Source organism: Vanacampus margaritifer, chromosome 14 (assembly GCF_051991255.1).
Source record: "Vanacampus margaritifer isolate UIUO_Vmar chromosome 14, RoL_Vmar_1.0, whole genome shotgun sequence".
Classification (NCBI taxonomy): domain Eukaryota; kingdom Metazoa; phylum Chordata; class Actinopteri; order Syngnathiformes; family Syngnathidae; genus Vanacampus; species Vanacampus margaritifer.
In genome coordinates, this window is record NC_135445.1 from 5,642,908 (window position 1) to 5,659,296 (window position 16,389).

A 16,389-nucleotide genomic window follows, 5' to 3' on the forward strand; every position below is an offset into this window, starting at 1 on the left:
TCTCATAAATCATAACAGGAATCCATCTAAGCACATGCCTGGTGCTGGTCATCATCTGTCTGTCTTTACCGACCTACATCGCCCCCAAGATGGCCAACAGTTGTACCGCACCCGTGTTGACTGGAAGACTCTGCTCTCTCGTCCCCATAGAGACAGCTTCTATTCGTTTATAACCCCCCTCCCCTCCCACCCCCACTCCCACTCCCCCTCAGCAGCAGTGATGCCAGCGAATTTGAATTAGCGGCGTTTGGACATTAGTTGTGCCTTTCCCTCGAATACCGACCTCGCGTGGTTTGCCAAACGGATTTGGTTTCATTTATTACCGTCGGATTAACCGGCGTTATCCTGAGAAGCCGGAGAGATTTGTGTCGCGCTGGGCGGGGAGGAGTAGTGCTCGGAGGAGTCTTTCGTCTCCTCCGTCATCTCACCACTCGCCCCAGACAGCCAGTATGCTCCTGTAACAACCACAGGCGGATACGAGCGCGGAGACGGAGCCAATGTGCCCGTAAAGGTGAGCTGCTGCTGCTGCTTCTTTTAGGGGGCCTTGAAATCATGTCGGTCATTCGCAGCCTTTCCACCGGTCAACCTGTCTTGAGACGGCTAATGACAGCAACATGCTAACTGCGCATCAATGAAGCTAATAAATCACAATACATTTCAATTTTTAACGGTGCCAATTTTCCTATTATTGAGACGAAGCCACCGCCAGCTGGTCAGAGTTTGAAAAAATCCCGTTATTTTTTGGTAATTTTGATACATTTTTAACAATACCAGACAGGCCTTTTGCTGGTGTGTGTTCTGATTACGTCACGCCCTCACCTGCACACAGTGGACAGTAAAGCCATTATTTATATTAATCACATTATTATTATTATTTAATCGTAACGGTGTAACTGTGGACGAGTTGTTTGCACATTCACCTCACGAATATTGACATAGTTGTACAAATGTAACTTTAAATCAGATTCTTAAGTGGTGTAGTTTCCGGGAGAATTAGCTGAAAATTTGTTTGCCTAAAAAATGTTGCGCTCTGGTCCACAATTTTAAAGAAAATCTGAGATAAACGGAAAATTCTTGGGTGGTTTCACATATTGATTTGTTTGACCTACACAGTACACACACTGGCTTGGATGTTAGGAACATAGTTAAATACAGTGATTAAGCCATTCACCAATTAAATAAATAAATAAATAAATACCACTGACTGAAAAGTGACCTAGCAGTTAGCACATTCATCTCAGTTCTAGGTTGAGGGTTTAAAATATTCTTGTGTGGAGTGTTCTCTCATTCCAAAACACGCATATTAGGTCCATTGAAGACTCAAAATTATCCTTAGTGTGAATGTGAATGGTTGTATGTATATGTGACTTGTGATTTGACTTGGAGAAACCCTTTTCCAATTGGCTGGCAGGTTTGAGTTAGAAATGTCCACCAAAAGGATCATAATTAATTCCGAGGTGTTCTCAAGTCAACACTGTGTCACTTGTCCTAAAAATAGATTTAAATAGCGTAAATGGTGCAGTATGTGCCATAGAATAGGTTGTTAACTTTACTAATAAATTGCTTTTTTTCTTGAATTTATTTTTTATGGAGAATTTTAGAGTGTACATTCCTCTATTTTTATTTTTTTTATTTTTTATTTTTAGAAAATTCCACAAAGTTGTGAGTACCAGCCACATTGGTAGTAAGTCCACCTCTGGATACAGCTCTCATTGTATATTATATTATTGTTTGTAAATTGTTTATAATAACACCACATTGTAATTTATATTTGTAATTGTTTCAGCATGGACGTGGAGGTGAGTGCCGGACAGGGGGGCAGCACCAGGAGGAGAGCAGCGGAAGATGTTGATGTAGGAGGAGGAGGCGTGGAAGTTCTGGTGGTACCGCAGGACCTGTACGACTCTGCCAGGGCCAAAATAGAAGCAAATCTCAGATGGCTGCTGGCCAAAGCTTATGGCATTGGTGAGACGTCCTCCTGTGCTTTCGCTGCTCTGGCTTTTTATGCTCACAATGGCATGGCATGTGATTGCATTATTTCGCAATTTACTGGATTATAAGACATGATCGTTGAACCTGATAAATAGCCTTGACTCAGCGGATATGACAGGCCCACCACATTGGTTTGGTGTAGAGAAAGATAAAAAAACCACAACAGATAATGGACTCAAATGGACCATTTGCCTTTGATTAGCTTTGAAATATACATTCAGCTATGTATTTTCTATAGGACTTGTTTTCATTATTGTATGAAGTTAGTTGCCAGTCAATTGTAAGGCACACATTGCCAAAAAAAAATAAAAAATTACACTTACACTATATTCACACTTGTAAACAATTTAGAGCCTGCAATAAACTGAAGCTGAGCTTTGGCGAGAGAAATGTGGTACACCTCACTCAGGTGCAAGAGGCCGTTGTGGGATGGAACACAGATGACTCCCGGCCAATTGAAGTGGCTCCCCTCATTCCAATTAAAATCAGGGCGGCGCACATAGTCCTTGAAATTGCGGAATCAGAAATGTAATCGCTGAGATGTGCGCATGAGATCGGTGCCCGCAATGTGCATTTATGTGAGATTTTTTATTTTGTTTTGTTTTTAGCAGCGACACGAGTGTTGGCCGGTGTAAATATTTTTCAAAGAAAGTGAATTTAATCTAGTGCTAACAAAGCTACAGTAGGGTCTTAACGCTGTGGGCAGAGATTCATGCACGCCTCTCGTGATGTGCCAAAAGCTTTTATACACAGGTCAGTAGCCTCGCAAGCACCACTCCCTGCACTGAGACTGCTCCACATCGCCAGGCTGTGTGCTCATATATGGAAACTACCCCTTCCCTTCGAAGTGGGTTTTTGTGTCACTCTGTGTGACGGGGGATTGTGAGCTTTGGGTCAATCATCAGTCATTAAAAAAAAAAAAAACTCCGACTGACTTCTAGTGCTTCCTGGGTTTCTAGACTTTCTATGCAACCTTGCGTATACGTCTCCTAACGTCACCTTACTAAAGATGATTTAGTTTTCAGTCATCACTGTTGTAAATATCCTGACTGGTCACATTCCATTACAAGGCCCACTCTTGTTTGCCAGGGCGCAGATCAGATGCACTTTAATAAACACAACCCCCTGCAGAGCATCCTTTAATCTGATTGGTTCATCCTGGCGTCAGCTATGTCGGCAGCACAGAGGAACAACTTCCCTTGTTTTCCTTCTTTCGTCACCCGATCTATGGAGTGTGCGAAAATTAGTATCTCAGAATCCAACAGCGGCTACGACACACGCTATTTTTTTAACTTTGTACTTTGTTTGATGAGCAAAACAGTTGCAGATGGAAATCAAAACCCATGAAATCAGTTTCCTCATTAGGCATGTAAGCATGTTTAGTGTGCGGAAGCCAAAACACTCTCAATAAATTAAGAAGCAAACACTCTACTGTGCTGTCCTTCTGTATTAGTGAGAATGTCACATGTTTAAGTGATTAATGGGATTGGAAGTGAAGCCACACACCTGCTTGATTAGGCCGAGCATTCTTAATCTGAACAATATAGTTTTAGTATATTTCTAATGTATTCTCATTCAATTTCCAGGTATGAGCAACCAGGATTTTTTTTTTTATACTCCATTCCTCACAGACAAGCACCCATTACAAAACACAAACCAGTGATCTTGGGGGCTTTAAACAAGACTGACATTCCCATCACCATCTCCATGGAAACCAGAAGGGGCATTGAGAGGACAGCTGAGGCTGCGGAAGCGGCAGAGCAAAGGAAAGTGGGCTGCACAGGGGCCAATACAAGTTCCGATGCCCTCAATTTTTTTTTTAGCATTTTGTCAAATAGTGCTTGACTGCTTGAAAAAAAAAAAATCAGTCTCGCCCCAAATTGATGCCTCATTCCCTCATTCTAAGATACTTTTCCCCCCCCACCTTGCTGTCCTGTGTGTAAATAAGCTCAAATCAAAACTCAGCATCTTTGTAAAAGAGTCGTTTAACTTGTGTTTAATATCACGACACTATTGACTGCCTGTCCACGTGCCTACCAACAAAGTTAGCGTGGATTAGCGTCTTCAAGGTGTACTAAAATAGCTTCCCCACGTCCTGGTGCACGAGCAGGGACAACCAGGCAGGCCGGCACAACATCAGCTTCGTAATCACCGCTAAGTCTTGTTAGCTTATTGGTTCAAAGACTGCCAGGGTTACTGCTTTGCCTTGATGTTTTCCTCCTCGCACCTTAGCCTGTCAAAGGTATTAGCTTCCATCGCATCCCAGCAGGCTCTGTGTTACGTAACACGAACGGCAATTGATTTGATCAACGAATAATGAACGCATGTTTCTTACCGCCAGACCACATCCCCGAGGACCTGAAGGACCCCTTCTACACAGACCAGTATGAGCAGGAGCACATCAAGCCCCATGTCATTCGCCTGCTGCTGTCCGGAGAGATCTACTGCCGCGTGTGCGGACTCATCCTCCGAGCGGAGCAAGCCGCCTCGCTGCGAAGCCATCAGTCCGTGCTCCAGGTCTTGTCCGCCAGGGGGGTGCAAGTGCGCGACTCGGACAAGGTGCACGTCTCCGCTCTGGATCTCGGCTCGACCCCTGTCAAGATGGTGTGTGGAGGTTTATTCTCGGGGCTGGGAATGTCATGTTTTCTCTTATTATGGATGGACTTTTATTGTGTGTGTAGAGTTGCCACATGCACCTGATCGATGCCCTCATGATGGCCTACACGATGGAGATGATCAGCGTGGAGAAGGTTGTATCCAGTGTTAAGCGATTCTCCAACTTCAGTGCCTCCAAGGAGCGTCCGTTGGACCTGGAAGATGCCATGGTCCTTTGGATCAACATGGTAAAAAGGAGACGGAGGAAAAAAAAAAGCTGTTGTGCTCGCTCGCATTTATGGGTTGATTTTTATTGTGTTGGTCAACTAAAGGTGAACACAAAGATGAGAGCTATCTCCGAAAAAGAGATGAAGATGAAGCAGCATCTGCTGGACTCACCAAACCATCAGAAGGTAAGCTTTTTCACTATGCAGTTCTCTTGGGTTGACGGATGGAACATTCTAGTCAGCGTAAATAAAGAAACTCGGCTGGTGAACACAATAAGCAAGCAGTCAACATTTGTTTTGTTTCTGGGAAAGTATAGACAATTTTAAGTTCGGCTTTACGTAAATGGTTACTTGATTCCTCTAGCTGCAGCCCTACACAGGACGTCACATGATGCTTTTACAGACAACCAATAATGAGGCCTTTGATCGAGAGAAGTGTAAATTGCTTATTAGGATAATACGGTCTGACGAGCGCTTGCAGATCACAGATCTTCACACAGTGTAAAGGAGCTATCCACCACATTCCCACCAGTTCACAAGACCATGTTTGACCAACCACATCGGATCATTTATTAACATGTACTACCATCAGCTCGAACCTTCCCACTTGTCTCAGACTATGTTCACACCGCAGGGTATGATGCCCAATTCAGATTTATTGTTAAATCCGATCATTTTACGTAGTCGTTCCCATTCCAACATCAAATGTAACTTCTAATGTTGCGCATTTTTAACAATTTCAATGATTTTCCCCCCATATATTTATCAGTTGCAAAGCATCTTTATTTCACTTATTTTAAAAAATTATAGTTGCGCATTTTTAACAATTTCAATGATTTTGTGCTTCAATTGTCCCCCCCCATATATAAGCATCTTTATTTCACCATTGACTTAAGAAAAAAAAAAATGATTTGCACTGTTTAGATTGGCATGAAAAAATCTGATCGTACCTGTCACGTAGTGGCAAAAAAAAAAAATCCTAATTGACCTGCAGTATGAACATAGCCTTAATTCTGTCTCCATGGCAACAAAGGATAACATGAGTCTGTTATCTGACTCATGTGTGCTGCTTTTCCTGTTTGTGTCTCCCCCAACCACCCAAAATATCTTACCCTTGTGCCTCTTGGATGCTAGTCTCCCTCCAAATGGTACTGGAAGCTGGTACCCGTAAGTGTGATTACAAACAGCCTCATATATATACATGTGTCTTTGTGACGTGTATTGCGCAACACTTTGAACTGTCAAGTCTTCGGATGATCGGAGCGATTTTTTTGTATCTTACATATTTATCAAATGTGAGGGTCCCCCATGAAAAAAATTCGGTGACCTGACGATTTGCACACAAAGAACTATTGCTATTGTTCAAATGTGGCCTTATTATTGGTATGCGTGTAACCCACTTAACTCAGAGAGGATGTTGCTTCCCCGAAGTAGCCACAAGCTCCACTCAATCCACATTTGCATCCATCCGTTTACACTTCTTTTTGTTTCACATTTGTCATTCTTCATCATCATCATTTTTTTTTTTTTTGTGAACCCTCTGCCAAATGCTTTCCCCCCATGTAAACGTAACTCATTTTGCTCACAAAGAGGTGGCCTGCCTGGAGATGCTCGTCACCTATCATGCATGTGTGGACCCCACCCAGTCATCTCTCTCCTCTTTCCCCACCAGCCTGACATATTGCATGCGCTGGCCCATTGTCTGTTGGAGCCTGTGGAGTTCTCTCGCGTGGTAATGTACCCAAACAATCATCAGATAGATAAGAGTGGATAGAGTAGATAGATAGATGCACAAATATTTTTTTTTTGTTTGACAAGAAGTGCATATTTTCAGTAACATAGTTCCTTGTTTTAGAGAATAAAAGGCAATAAAATGTGCAATATTGTGGCTGTTCAGGTACGCTATCGCAGGGATCACCTCTCAGGTCGGACACTTCAGCACTTCTCCCTGGTGGACGACCTGTGCAAAGATGTGTGCGACGGTGCTGCTCTCCTGGCCCTAATCCATTTCTATTGCCCCGAACTCATCAGGCTTGAAAGTATACTTGAAACTATTATCCCCAGCAGCGATTTTTTTTTTTCAAGATGTTGTATGTCAACAATGGTCCATTTATCTTAAATGCAGATATTTGCCTGAAGGACGTCGCGTCTATAGCCGACAGCATGTACAACATCCACCTGCTGAAGGAGTTTGCAAATGAATACCTGAACAAGTGCTTCTATCTGAAGCCCGAGGACATGCTGTATTGTCCTCCAGTGCTGAGGGTGAGACAATAACACACACAAAAACATCACCGGAGTTTGCACGTGTTATGGAAGACCTGAAAAACAGTTCATGATATTTCCAGTTGCGGGTGGATATATGGCAGATGCAGCTATATTTTTCAGATTGTCCTACTAACCTTTTTTTTTTTTGCTTCCTCTTGCAGAATAATATGATGGTGTTCATCGCCGAGCTCTTTTGGTGGTTTGAGATTGTGAAGCCCGACTTTGTACAGCCCAGGGACCTGAAGGAAATCAGAGATGGTAAAACGTACTCTCTGAATGAATTCTAAGGCCATTTAAGTGGTGTTTCATAAACTAAGGCGTATGCTACATTTTTACAGCAAGAATACTGCTGCAGTCTAAGACCTCTCGATCCCACACGGCCCTCGATGTTAACAAACCTGGTTTCCCGACTACACAAAGCGCTTCAAGCCCGGACTTTAGGTACAGCTTGTTTCCAAACTGACTGGTTTATCTCTCATTTGTTGGTATCACTTCATAACTCCTTTTATTTAGAACGATTTTGCTTTTCTCTGACAGCACTATACCAAGCACTTCCAGCTCTCCTCACTCGTTAGTGCCTCTAAGATGGAGACGACAAAGGGGAGTCGAAAACGATGCTACAGGTAATGTAAGGTAGTGTCCTGCAGATGTGTATTTAGACCAGGGATGGGCTACTTAAATGATACAGTCTTGGGAATTGGGGCGCTCTGAGTGTTGGCTGCCACCTTGTGGTGAACACCGGTTTTGCAACATTTTTTATTTTTTTAAATAATTGACCACGCCAAGTGGAGGAGCAGGCGGCCAGTTGCCCATCCCTGATTTAGACGTTATAGAATTATGTTATGGTAACGTAAGATTCATGTTGTCTTTTTACCTTAGTGAGGAATCAGTGTAGCTCTCTGACACATAAAGATGAGAAGCCTCAGGGTTTGTCACAAGTTTGGCCAGAGAGGAGGCAGAGGTAAGCTGTTTTGCTCTCAGCACACTTCATTAAGTACATCTGCAGTTTGTTCCAGTATAGGATTTCTATCAAGAATTTATATACTGATCTTGTAACCCTCCCCAGGCCTTTATCCCAGCCGGCACCCTACGCCTTGCATTTCCCCAATCAGGAGGACGACGCAGACAATGTTAATTTGCTTCGCTCCATCAGCAAAGACAGCTTGGCCGCTAGTATTTTGACACCCAGCCACATGCTCGTGGGTTCAGCTCGCCCGCTGCATCAACACAAATTGAGGGGGCAAAACCTCCTCAGCCACATTCGCATTGAAGACGAGGAGGAGATCTTAGAGGAGGAAGAGCTGGTCGCTGTATTACACCCCGCTGCTTTCCCCCGACGGCCACTTAGGAGTGACATGGAGCTTGATGAATTGGAAATCCCCCACACGGCCTCACCCCGCAGGGTCTCCGACACTGTCAATATGGACATCTTAACCCCAAACTTGCAGGTGGACAGCTACTACCTTGAGCCTCTGATGCCTGCCATCCCAAAGCCAGCCAAAGAAAAGAGCGTCAGCTTAAACAAGGAGGAGGAGAGCGGGGAGAGTCGCTGCAGGTTATCTGGTGTGAAAACAGCCACGGATATTCCACACAAATCACACCGGAAGTCACCATTGTCTGAATGTGGTCAATTTAACTTTAAACCCATTCCTGTGGTGAAATCCGGCTTGACACACACTTCACTTTCTGAAAAGACACAATCGCAAGGCTTCTTCCTTCACTTGGAGTCTGACTGTCACAGTCATCTTTCCTCTGATGCAGAAGTAGGACAGGACTCTGACTCGGACATTGCCGATTTTGAGGACGATGACGATGACGTGGACCTGATTGAGCCGAGCAGCGGGAAAGGGATTGGCTTACTGCGAGAATTCTCAGAAGTGGAGTCTTTTAAGCTGAGAGAAGACTTGAAGGTGAGCGAGCGAGATGACAAGGAAGACTGGAGTGGACGCTCCAGCCCCTGCCTCAGTACCGCCTCCTACGCTAGCAGCTGCAGTGCTTCGGGCAGCGCCGGTGTCAGGATGACCAACTTTGCCGAAAGGAAGCTGCTTAAGCTCAGCCTCCGTGACGGCTACTCCAGTACTAGCAGTTCCCAGAAGACGACGCCTGACCACTCTGAGATTACTCCTTCCTCTCCGTGGCAACTGAAGACGGAAGGTCACCCCGGATGGCCGGGGAAAGACCCTACGTCTGCTGCGAGGAAGATGGCGAGTCCTCCAGTAGTGCCTTCAGAGCTGCTGCAGCTCCACATGCAGCTAGAAGAGCAAAGACGCGCTATCGAGTACCAGAAGAAGAAGATGGAGACCACGTCGGCGCGGCAGCGACTGAAACTCGGCAAAGCTGCGTTCTTGAACATTGTGAAGAAGGGCGAAGGGAGGAGCGACACACTCCCTCTTCCGCTCAAACATTCGCCTTGCATCGAACTGTCTGGTGCCCAGAAGGCAAAGAGTCCCTGTAAGGACGACTCATGCCTTGAGGTTTTAAAGGTGCAGGCAGGTCGAGACAACCGGTTAAACGCCTCGACTCAGGATTGTGCCTCTGAGTCGGATGTAAGCGACCGCTCCCGCTCCATAGACCTCCTCAACGAGGCCATCAGCGTTATCCAGCAGCAGATGACACAGTTGTCATTGCAGCAAGACCTGCTGATGAAGAAGAATGTAGCCTCATCTTTGGACTCAAAAGAGCCAGAGCCAGACCCAAAACCCACGCCACAGTCCCCCGCCTCAGACCCGAGATCTTTTGCCGTCCACTTTGACAGCAGTTCTGCCCCCACCCGCCGTCCTCCCAAGCTGAGCTCCAGCCAGCGAAGCAAAGCCACCGAGCCGAAGCACAAGAATGGCAAGGTGCTTGGCACTGAAGCTGTAACCTCTCCCAAGGAAAACACTGGTGCGGGATGCCAGGATGCTGAGAGTTCCAGGGTGGATCGAAACTTCCGAAGACGTACAACCTTCAGAATCCAAAACGATCAAGGCGGCGCCAGAGAGGAAAGCGACCTTTCTCTTGTCAACGCTCAGTCCGAGGACACGACGGCCTCTGACTCTTCCATCACTCCGTCACGCTGCACAGAAGATGATGAGGTTGACATCTCGGGGACAGAATATGCGAGTGGAGACGACAGCGCCAAAGGAAAAGGTCTGCTGATCGAGGTTGACCTGACAGAGCTGAAGGACCCTGTGGAGGGTGCGAGCACCAACACCACAGGCGGCGACCAGAAGAATGTGCTGGGCTTCTTCTTTAAGGTAACGTTCAGATCCTCTGCTTGGCTCAATTTTACCCAAATTTCTGGGTTGTTTTGAACCATAAAACAAAAAAAGGGTCTTCTATACAAAACAAATCATAAAGTTGGGTCAGATCCTCTACTTGGGTTAATTTGATCCTACTTTGGGTAAAAAATTGGGCCATTTTGTAAAAAACAACCCAAGCAATTGGGTCAGATAAAGTCGATTGGTATTGATTTCTATTTCAAAAATCTTACAGAATAGCGTCAAATAATAATGTAAGAAAAAATGAATAATTATTCTGTCTCAATTTACTCACCAATTTACTAACTCCCAGCCTATTAGCAATTTGCTATTCACCTGTTCAGCTTTTTCTCTTCAGTAGTAATTGGTATCAAGGAAGTATCTTGAAGTGATATTTTGTTTATCGAAAATGATGCATGTCTTCTTATTATTGCTTGACAATTGGTATTTTTATTGGTTGTGAGGGCGACATAAACATGGCATCCTCGACCTTTTGGTGGATTTTCTCAAAATATAATCTTTCGATGTATCTTCTGCCATCTAGTGGAAGAACATTGAATTGTTCTGTCAGTCATTAAATGTCACGGACATTGATAAATAACTATAGATACATTATTTGTAGCAAATAAATAATTCCCAGACCAATTAAATGAAACTAGCAGCACACCTGATGATCTTTGATGGCACACTCATGTGCCACGTCACAGTGGTCGTATCACTTATGGTTAACACACTAACTCCATCTACTTATTTTCCAGGATGACGAGAAGGCCGAGGATGAGATGGCCAAACGTCGCGCTGCCTTCATGCTCAAACAGCAGCGCAAAGCCGAGGAGGCCAGGGTACGCAAGCAGCAGCAAGAAGCAGACAGCGAGCTCAAGCGTGACGAGGCCCGGTACGCTTCTGCATTAAAATCACAAAATCCAGCGTTTTTGCAGGAAATGCTTAGTTAGCTACTCTCTCTTGCAGGCGTAAGGCGGAGGAGGACCGGGTTCGTAAAGAGGAGGAAAAGGCCAGACGAGAGCTGATAAAGCAGGAGTACCTGCGGCGGAAGCAGCAGGCGTTGTTGGAAGAGCAAGGTCAGGTTAAGCCGAAGCCCAGGTTCAAATCCCGCAAAAATAGACCCAAATCACTGCACCGTGGCGAGTTCAGCAGCCCCAGTAAAGGATCCACCACACGTATGTAGCATGCCTGATTACATACTGTAGTAGTGTGTTAAACACGGACATAGATTATATAAATATCATTACTACTTTTAGCTGATTTGAGCTGCAGCCTTCGAGGATCAACATTGTCGTTGGCCACAGAGGCAGACAGCATCATCTCTGGAGAGATGGAGTCGCAGAGGTGAGATGCCAATTTTGGCCACTAGGACTGTGTTCACAAACAAGGCCTAAAGATTTACATTGTATGGCTCAAGCAGGGATGTGATTTTTCCGCTAATTTGCGGAATTCCGCTTTTTTTATCTCCCCCCCAAAAAAAAAAATCGATTTTTTTTTTTTTTTTTTGTAGTTCATTGTGTATGCACATGACTCCGACAGATAACATCTTCTGCTATAACAAAGACATTTGTGGTATGCTCTAATATGAGTTACTTTTCATTTGGTCATGATACAATTATTTGTTCATGTTCAATTTGAACTCTTCAACATTATTTATGTGTTAATTTAGTAATCACATTAGTTAGATATGATGATATTCTCAGTGATAATTTTTAAAAGCAAAGGCAGTCCAATGTTTTTGAATGTGACTGATTTTGAGTTGACTAAAACTGCCATTTTATATGGGATAGTTCAATATACATTGAAAATTTATGCTGTTGTTTTGTCTATTTCTTTGTCATGTGAGTGCATTGAAAGTACTTAAAAACACGGAAAACCCATGAGCTCCGGGAAGCCCCCCTTGTCCCCCCACCAGGGCACTGCCCTGGACCTAGCTGGGTGCCAGCGGCCCCCAGACCCCCGGCTAAATTTTCAGATAATTTCACTTTGGTCAAATCACATCCCTGCTCAAGTGTTCAGATTTTTTTTTGCTCTCAAGTGCACAATTGTAAACGTATAAATACATTTAAAAAACACATGCAATCTGATAGCTTCCGACCAAAATCAGGCGTCTTCTGAATTATTATTATTTTTTTCTATTACATGTAAAATATCTGCATTATGCATGTACAGCCTCGATGCATAGGTCGGATATAGCACGTCAAGTGCGAGTTTGATGTGAAAAGGGGGTGGAGCAGTACAGATTAGCCATGGTACAGTCCATACAGGAGTTAGCACGTTTTCAGTACGTGAACCGCTAAAACAATAATAGACAGCATATTGCTAGGGTGCTCAATTTGTGGATGGTTGCTGTTAAAAATAATATATTTATGTGTATATATATATATGTTCAGTGATAACTGGAATAAGGCATTAAATAGGAATTGGGTACTATCTTGTGAACCCAAGTTTGTCTCGCAGGGCTGAGTCCGTCTGCTCCATGGATTCATTTCCTGTGCTGAGCCGAACCTCCAGCAGAAACATGGAGCGCGATTGGGAGAGCGGCTCCATTGCCTCATCCATCACTTCAACCGAGTACAACGGTGAGCACTGAACAGCCACGGTTGAGTGGAATATGTGAATGTAGGTTTTGACATCAGAATACAGCAAATGTTTTTGTTAAAAGTCACCTTCTAAATCCTGATTCTTTATTCGTGCTGACAGTAACGAATGACTTCCGACTTCTTATACTATTCTGAACTAAAGATGTCATAGTCCAACAAATGAAATTATTTGAAAACTCTCTATTGATCCAAAAAGAGAGTACACTTGCACGTTTTGGCTTCTGCTTTTCCCTCCATACAATTTTTCTTTTTAACTCTTTGACTGCCAGACGTTTTCAGAAAAGGGATGCCTTGGGTGCCAGCCGATTTAAGCATTTTTGACTGATCTTTCAAGGTCCACAGAAAATGATGTGTTTGGACTATTGTTTCTACCTTATTCCGTTTTTCAGTAAACAACAATAGAAAATGGTTAGTTTCACCTCTGTTTTGAAAAAAACGTATTTTAACGTCTTTGGCACTCCTCCATGGGATTTTACTAAACGTTATTTAACGTTTTTGGCAGTCAAAGAGTTAGTCTGTTTTATATGTAATCACCGGCTGAGACCAGTTGCATAATTTTCTAGCTAGCTAGCCAGTTTGCTAGCTGGCTGCCTAGTCAGTGAAATTCCCACAATATAGCCTCTTTAACTGTTTGTTGTTCATCATTGGTCCAAGGGCCCAAGCTCTTCAAAGAGCCGAGTTCCAAGTCCAACAAGCCCATCATCCTCAATGCCATCGCACACTGTTGCCTGGCTGGAAAGGTGAACGAGACCCAGAAGAATGTCCTTCTGGAGGTCAGTGTGATCATTTGACGATGAATTTGTCCCGTCAATCATCAATCGCTCTATTTGGCAGCCTTGCGTCTTCGTCTCCGTCTTTCACAGGAACTAGAAAAGTGCGAGTCCAATCACCTGATCATCCTCTTTCGCGACGGCGGCTGCCAGTTCCGAGCGGTGTACTCGTACTCGCCGGAGACGGAGGACATCGTCAAATTCACGGGCACGGGTCCGCGCGCCATCGGCCACAAGATGATCGACCGGCTCTACAAGTACAGCTCGGACCGCAAGCAGTTCAATGTCATCCCAGCCAAGTCGGTGTCGGTCAGCGTGGACGCACTCACCATCCACAACCACCTGTGGCAGGCCAAGAGGCCCGGCAGCGCGCGCAGGAAGTGACACGCGGGTGCTCGGTACTTCTCTTCTGTTTACGACCGCTGGGCCGGACCCAAATAGTCGTATGACATGTTCCGATCAAATACTCAAGAATTGCAACAACATCTTAAAGAGGAACTCAAGGCAAATATTTATTTTGCAATAAGATGTGCTACGCGCCCCCATTAATCTAAACATGGTGTTTTAGCTAATATTGAGTTCAGGGAATAAAAATTAGGCAGATTAATCTTTACTGAAATTGACGTCAAAGTGCCCTCGGGCTCGCATTGCGAACATCACGTGACCAAACCGTGACATTCGCAGTGCAAACCCGAGGGCCCTTTGACGTCAATTTCGGTCGACAGCAGAGAGTGGAATAGGACAAAATGGCAGTGCCCTGAGTTTGATGGAATTAGATGGAGGGATTAATCATCTTAATTCTTATTCCACAGAATACCATATTTACATAACTGTAGTGGGAGGGACATACAATATATTATTGCATTTTTCTTTTGTTGCAAATTCCCCTTTGATATTAGACTTATATCATTCGATTTTTTTTTGATTTTTTTAAGTGAAATGATTTTTCATTTATTTGTAGTCGGTTAGTCTGTCTTTTCCACACTACTGATATTAGTGCAGTGTTTCCCAACCTGTATTAAGACAAAGCACAAACTATACAATTAAGAAAAAAAATTAAAGACCAAGATGAAAAAAAAAAAGGTCACATAATATCTATAACTAGCACATTCAGAGAAACTTGCAATTTTTGAGAGCTGTATGCTTCAAAAATAATGCCTCAACTTACTTTGTGTGAAATGTGGACCACAAAGCCATTATTTCGGTGTATGAATGGCAACAAGTTGATAAACAGGTTAGCTGTACCTTCAGCCATGTAGCAGAAGAGCAGTGCATTTTTTCTGCCTAAACGGCATTGTCATAGTTTGATGAACAAAGTCACAGTATTTGTTGTAAATAAATAACTTAACACCTGGCGATCTGGCAAAGTGGTTGGGAATTACTGCGCTACCCGAAAGCACTGTTTGCTTTTATTTATGAAAATTCCGTTATGTCCTATTTTTGTTTTAGGTACTTTTTGGCACATAGCTGATCGACTGATTTTCACATTGTGACAAAATTGGACCTTTTTGAGATGATGTGTTCTCTCCTGGGGATAATTCTGACTTTTGACCCCAAAAAAAAGGGTTGTTGTTTTATTGTGAGGTTCAAGGCGACTGGTTTGTTCCTTCCAGTCCTTCTGATGAGTGCTTTTACGAAGATACACTTTGATCACATTTTTAACGGGTGGGGATGGTTGCTGTTTAACTGAGGAAGTCGGAAACACCGCGTGAACCCACCTTGGAATGTTTGAACTTTAGTTTGTTTAAAGTGGAATAACGGGATAGTAAGGTGTGCAAGCGGTTAGCACATAAGCCTCACAGGTCTGAGATTCAGGGTTTGAATCTCCGATCTGGTCTTCTCGTGTGGCGTTTGATTGTTCTTCTTGTGCTTGCGTTGTTTTTCTCGAGTACAACTAAATTGCCCATAGGTGTGAATGTTTGTTTGTCTACATGCACCTTTGGCAACCGGTCTAAATTGTATTCTGTTTCTTGGTCAAAGCCAACTTGGACAGGCTTCAGCTCAGCCGCAACCGTTATGAAAAAAAGTGTTGCGGACTTTGGAAAATGGAGGGATGAAAAACAAAGGCAACAAAAGCCTGTTCTGTTTATTTATGTATTTGTTTGTTCATTTATTTATTTATTTTGCTGCTGTTTCCTTTCCATTCTTACAGTGTGGGAGGTGATTCTTGATCGTCTCACAAGCTTTTTCATGACCTCTCACTGGAGGGTGAAAAAAAAAACAATGTTTAAACGTAGCTTCAAAAATGCTCAACAAGTTGCCTGCCCGTTCCCTGGTCATTGGAACGTGATGGCACACAAGACCGCACAACACTTGATATTTTTTTGCTGCATTTTATATATTTTTTAGTAAAATGTTTTGTACCAGTTAAAGAAATTAAACAAAAGCAGGCACTGTTATGAGGTTTATTCTGTTACAGTCCCATTACATTGTGTCCTACAGTATATTTATGTTAATTTATTTTGAAAATCTGTAATAAATTACAGTTTAATATGTTGCTTCTTCGTGAAATGTGACTGTTACTTTTCAAACGCAAGTCAAAGTAATGTATTACAAAAACCTGTGGAGGGTGGAGGTGACAATGCCCCAGACTTCCAATATTGACTACACAAGTGTCAACCATGTCAGCGAGTTTTTGGCACCGCCTGCTGCGAAATGGCCGACACAGCAGTCGCTCTAGAAGGAAAGAAAC

General features: G+C 43.6%; 1 protein-coding gene across 2 annotated transcripts; it reads left to right on the forward strand.

The window, feature by feature from the left end:
* Positions 1–196: 196 nt before the first annotated feature.
* camsap1a (calmodulin regulated spectrin-associated protein 1a) lies at positions 197–16,195 on the forward strand. Of its 2 annotated transcripts, XM_077585374.1 has the most exons (19): positions 197–511; positions 1,787–1,965; positions 4,334–4,596; positions 4,674–4,835; positions 4,920–5,000; positions 6,487–6,546; positions 6,712–6,853; positions 6,940–7,079; positions 7,244–7,340; positions 7,421–7,523; positions 7,620–7,705; positions 7,962–8,043; positions 8,149–10,318; positions 11,080–11,216; positions 11,291–11,499; positions 11,581–11,668; positions 12,785–12,906; positions 13,582–13,700; positions 13,791–16,195. In XM_077585374.1, exons 2-19 carry the CDS (start codon positions 1,788–1,790, stop codon positions 14,079–14,081), a joined length of 4,530 nt encoding a protein of 1,509 aa, XP_077441500.1. In that variant the 5' UTR covers positions 197–511; position 1,787; the 3' UTR covers positions 14,082–16,195. The 2 variants fall into 2 exon arrangements, with proteins under 2 accessions (XP_077441500.1, XP_077441501.1); XM_077585375.1 differs by lacking the exon at positions 6,487–6,546.
* Positions 16,196–16,389: the final 194 nt, after the last annotated feature.

Bases quoted from the DNA above. Each gene is read 5' to 3' on its own strand.
- camsap1a (XM_077585374.1), top strand. From the start codon at position 1,788: ATGGACGTGGAGGTGAGTGCCGGACAGGGGGGCAGCACCAGGAGGAGA. The intron at 11,669-12,784 runs GTGAGATGCCAA...TTTGTCTCGCAG, and splicing joins GGAGAGATGGAGTCGCAGAG to GGCTGAGTCCGTCTGCTCCA. The intron at 12,907-13,581 runs GTGAGCACTGAA...CATTGGTCCAAG, and splicing joins CACTTCAACCGAGTACAACG to GGCCCAAGCTCTTCAAAGAG.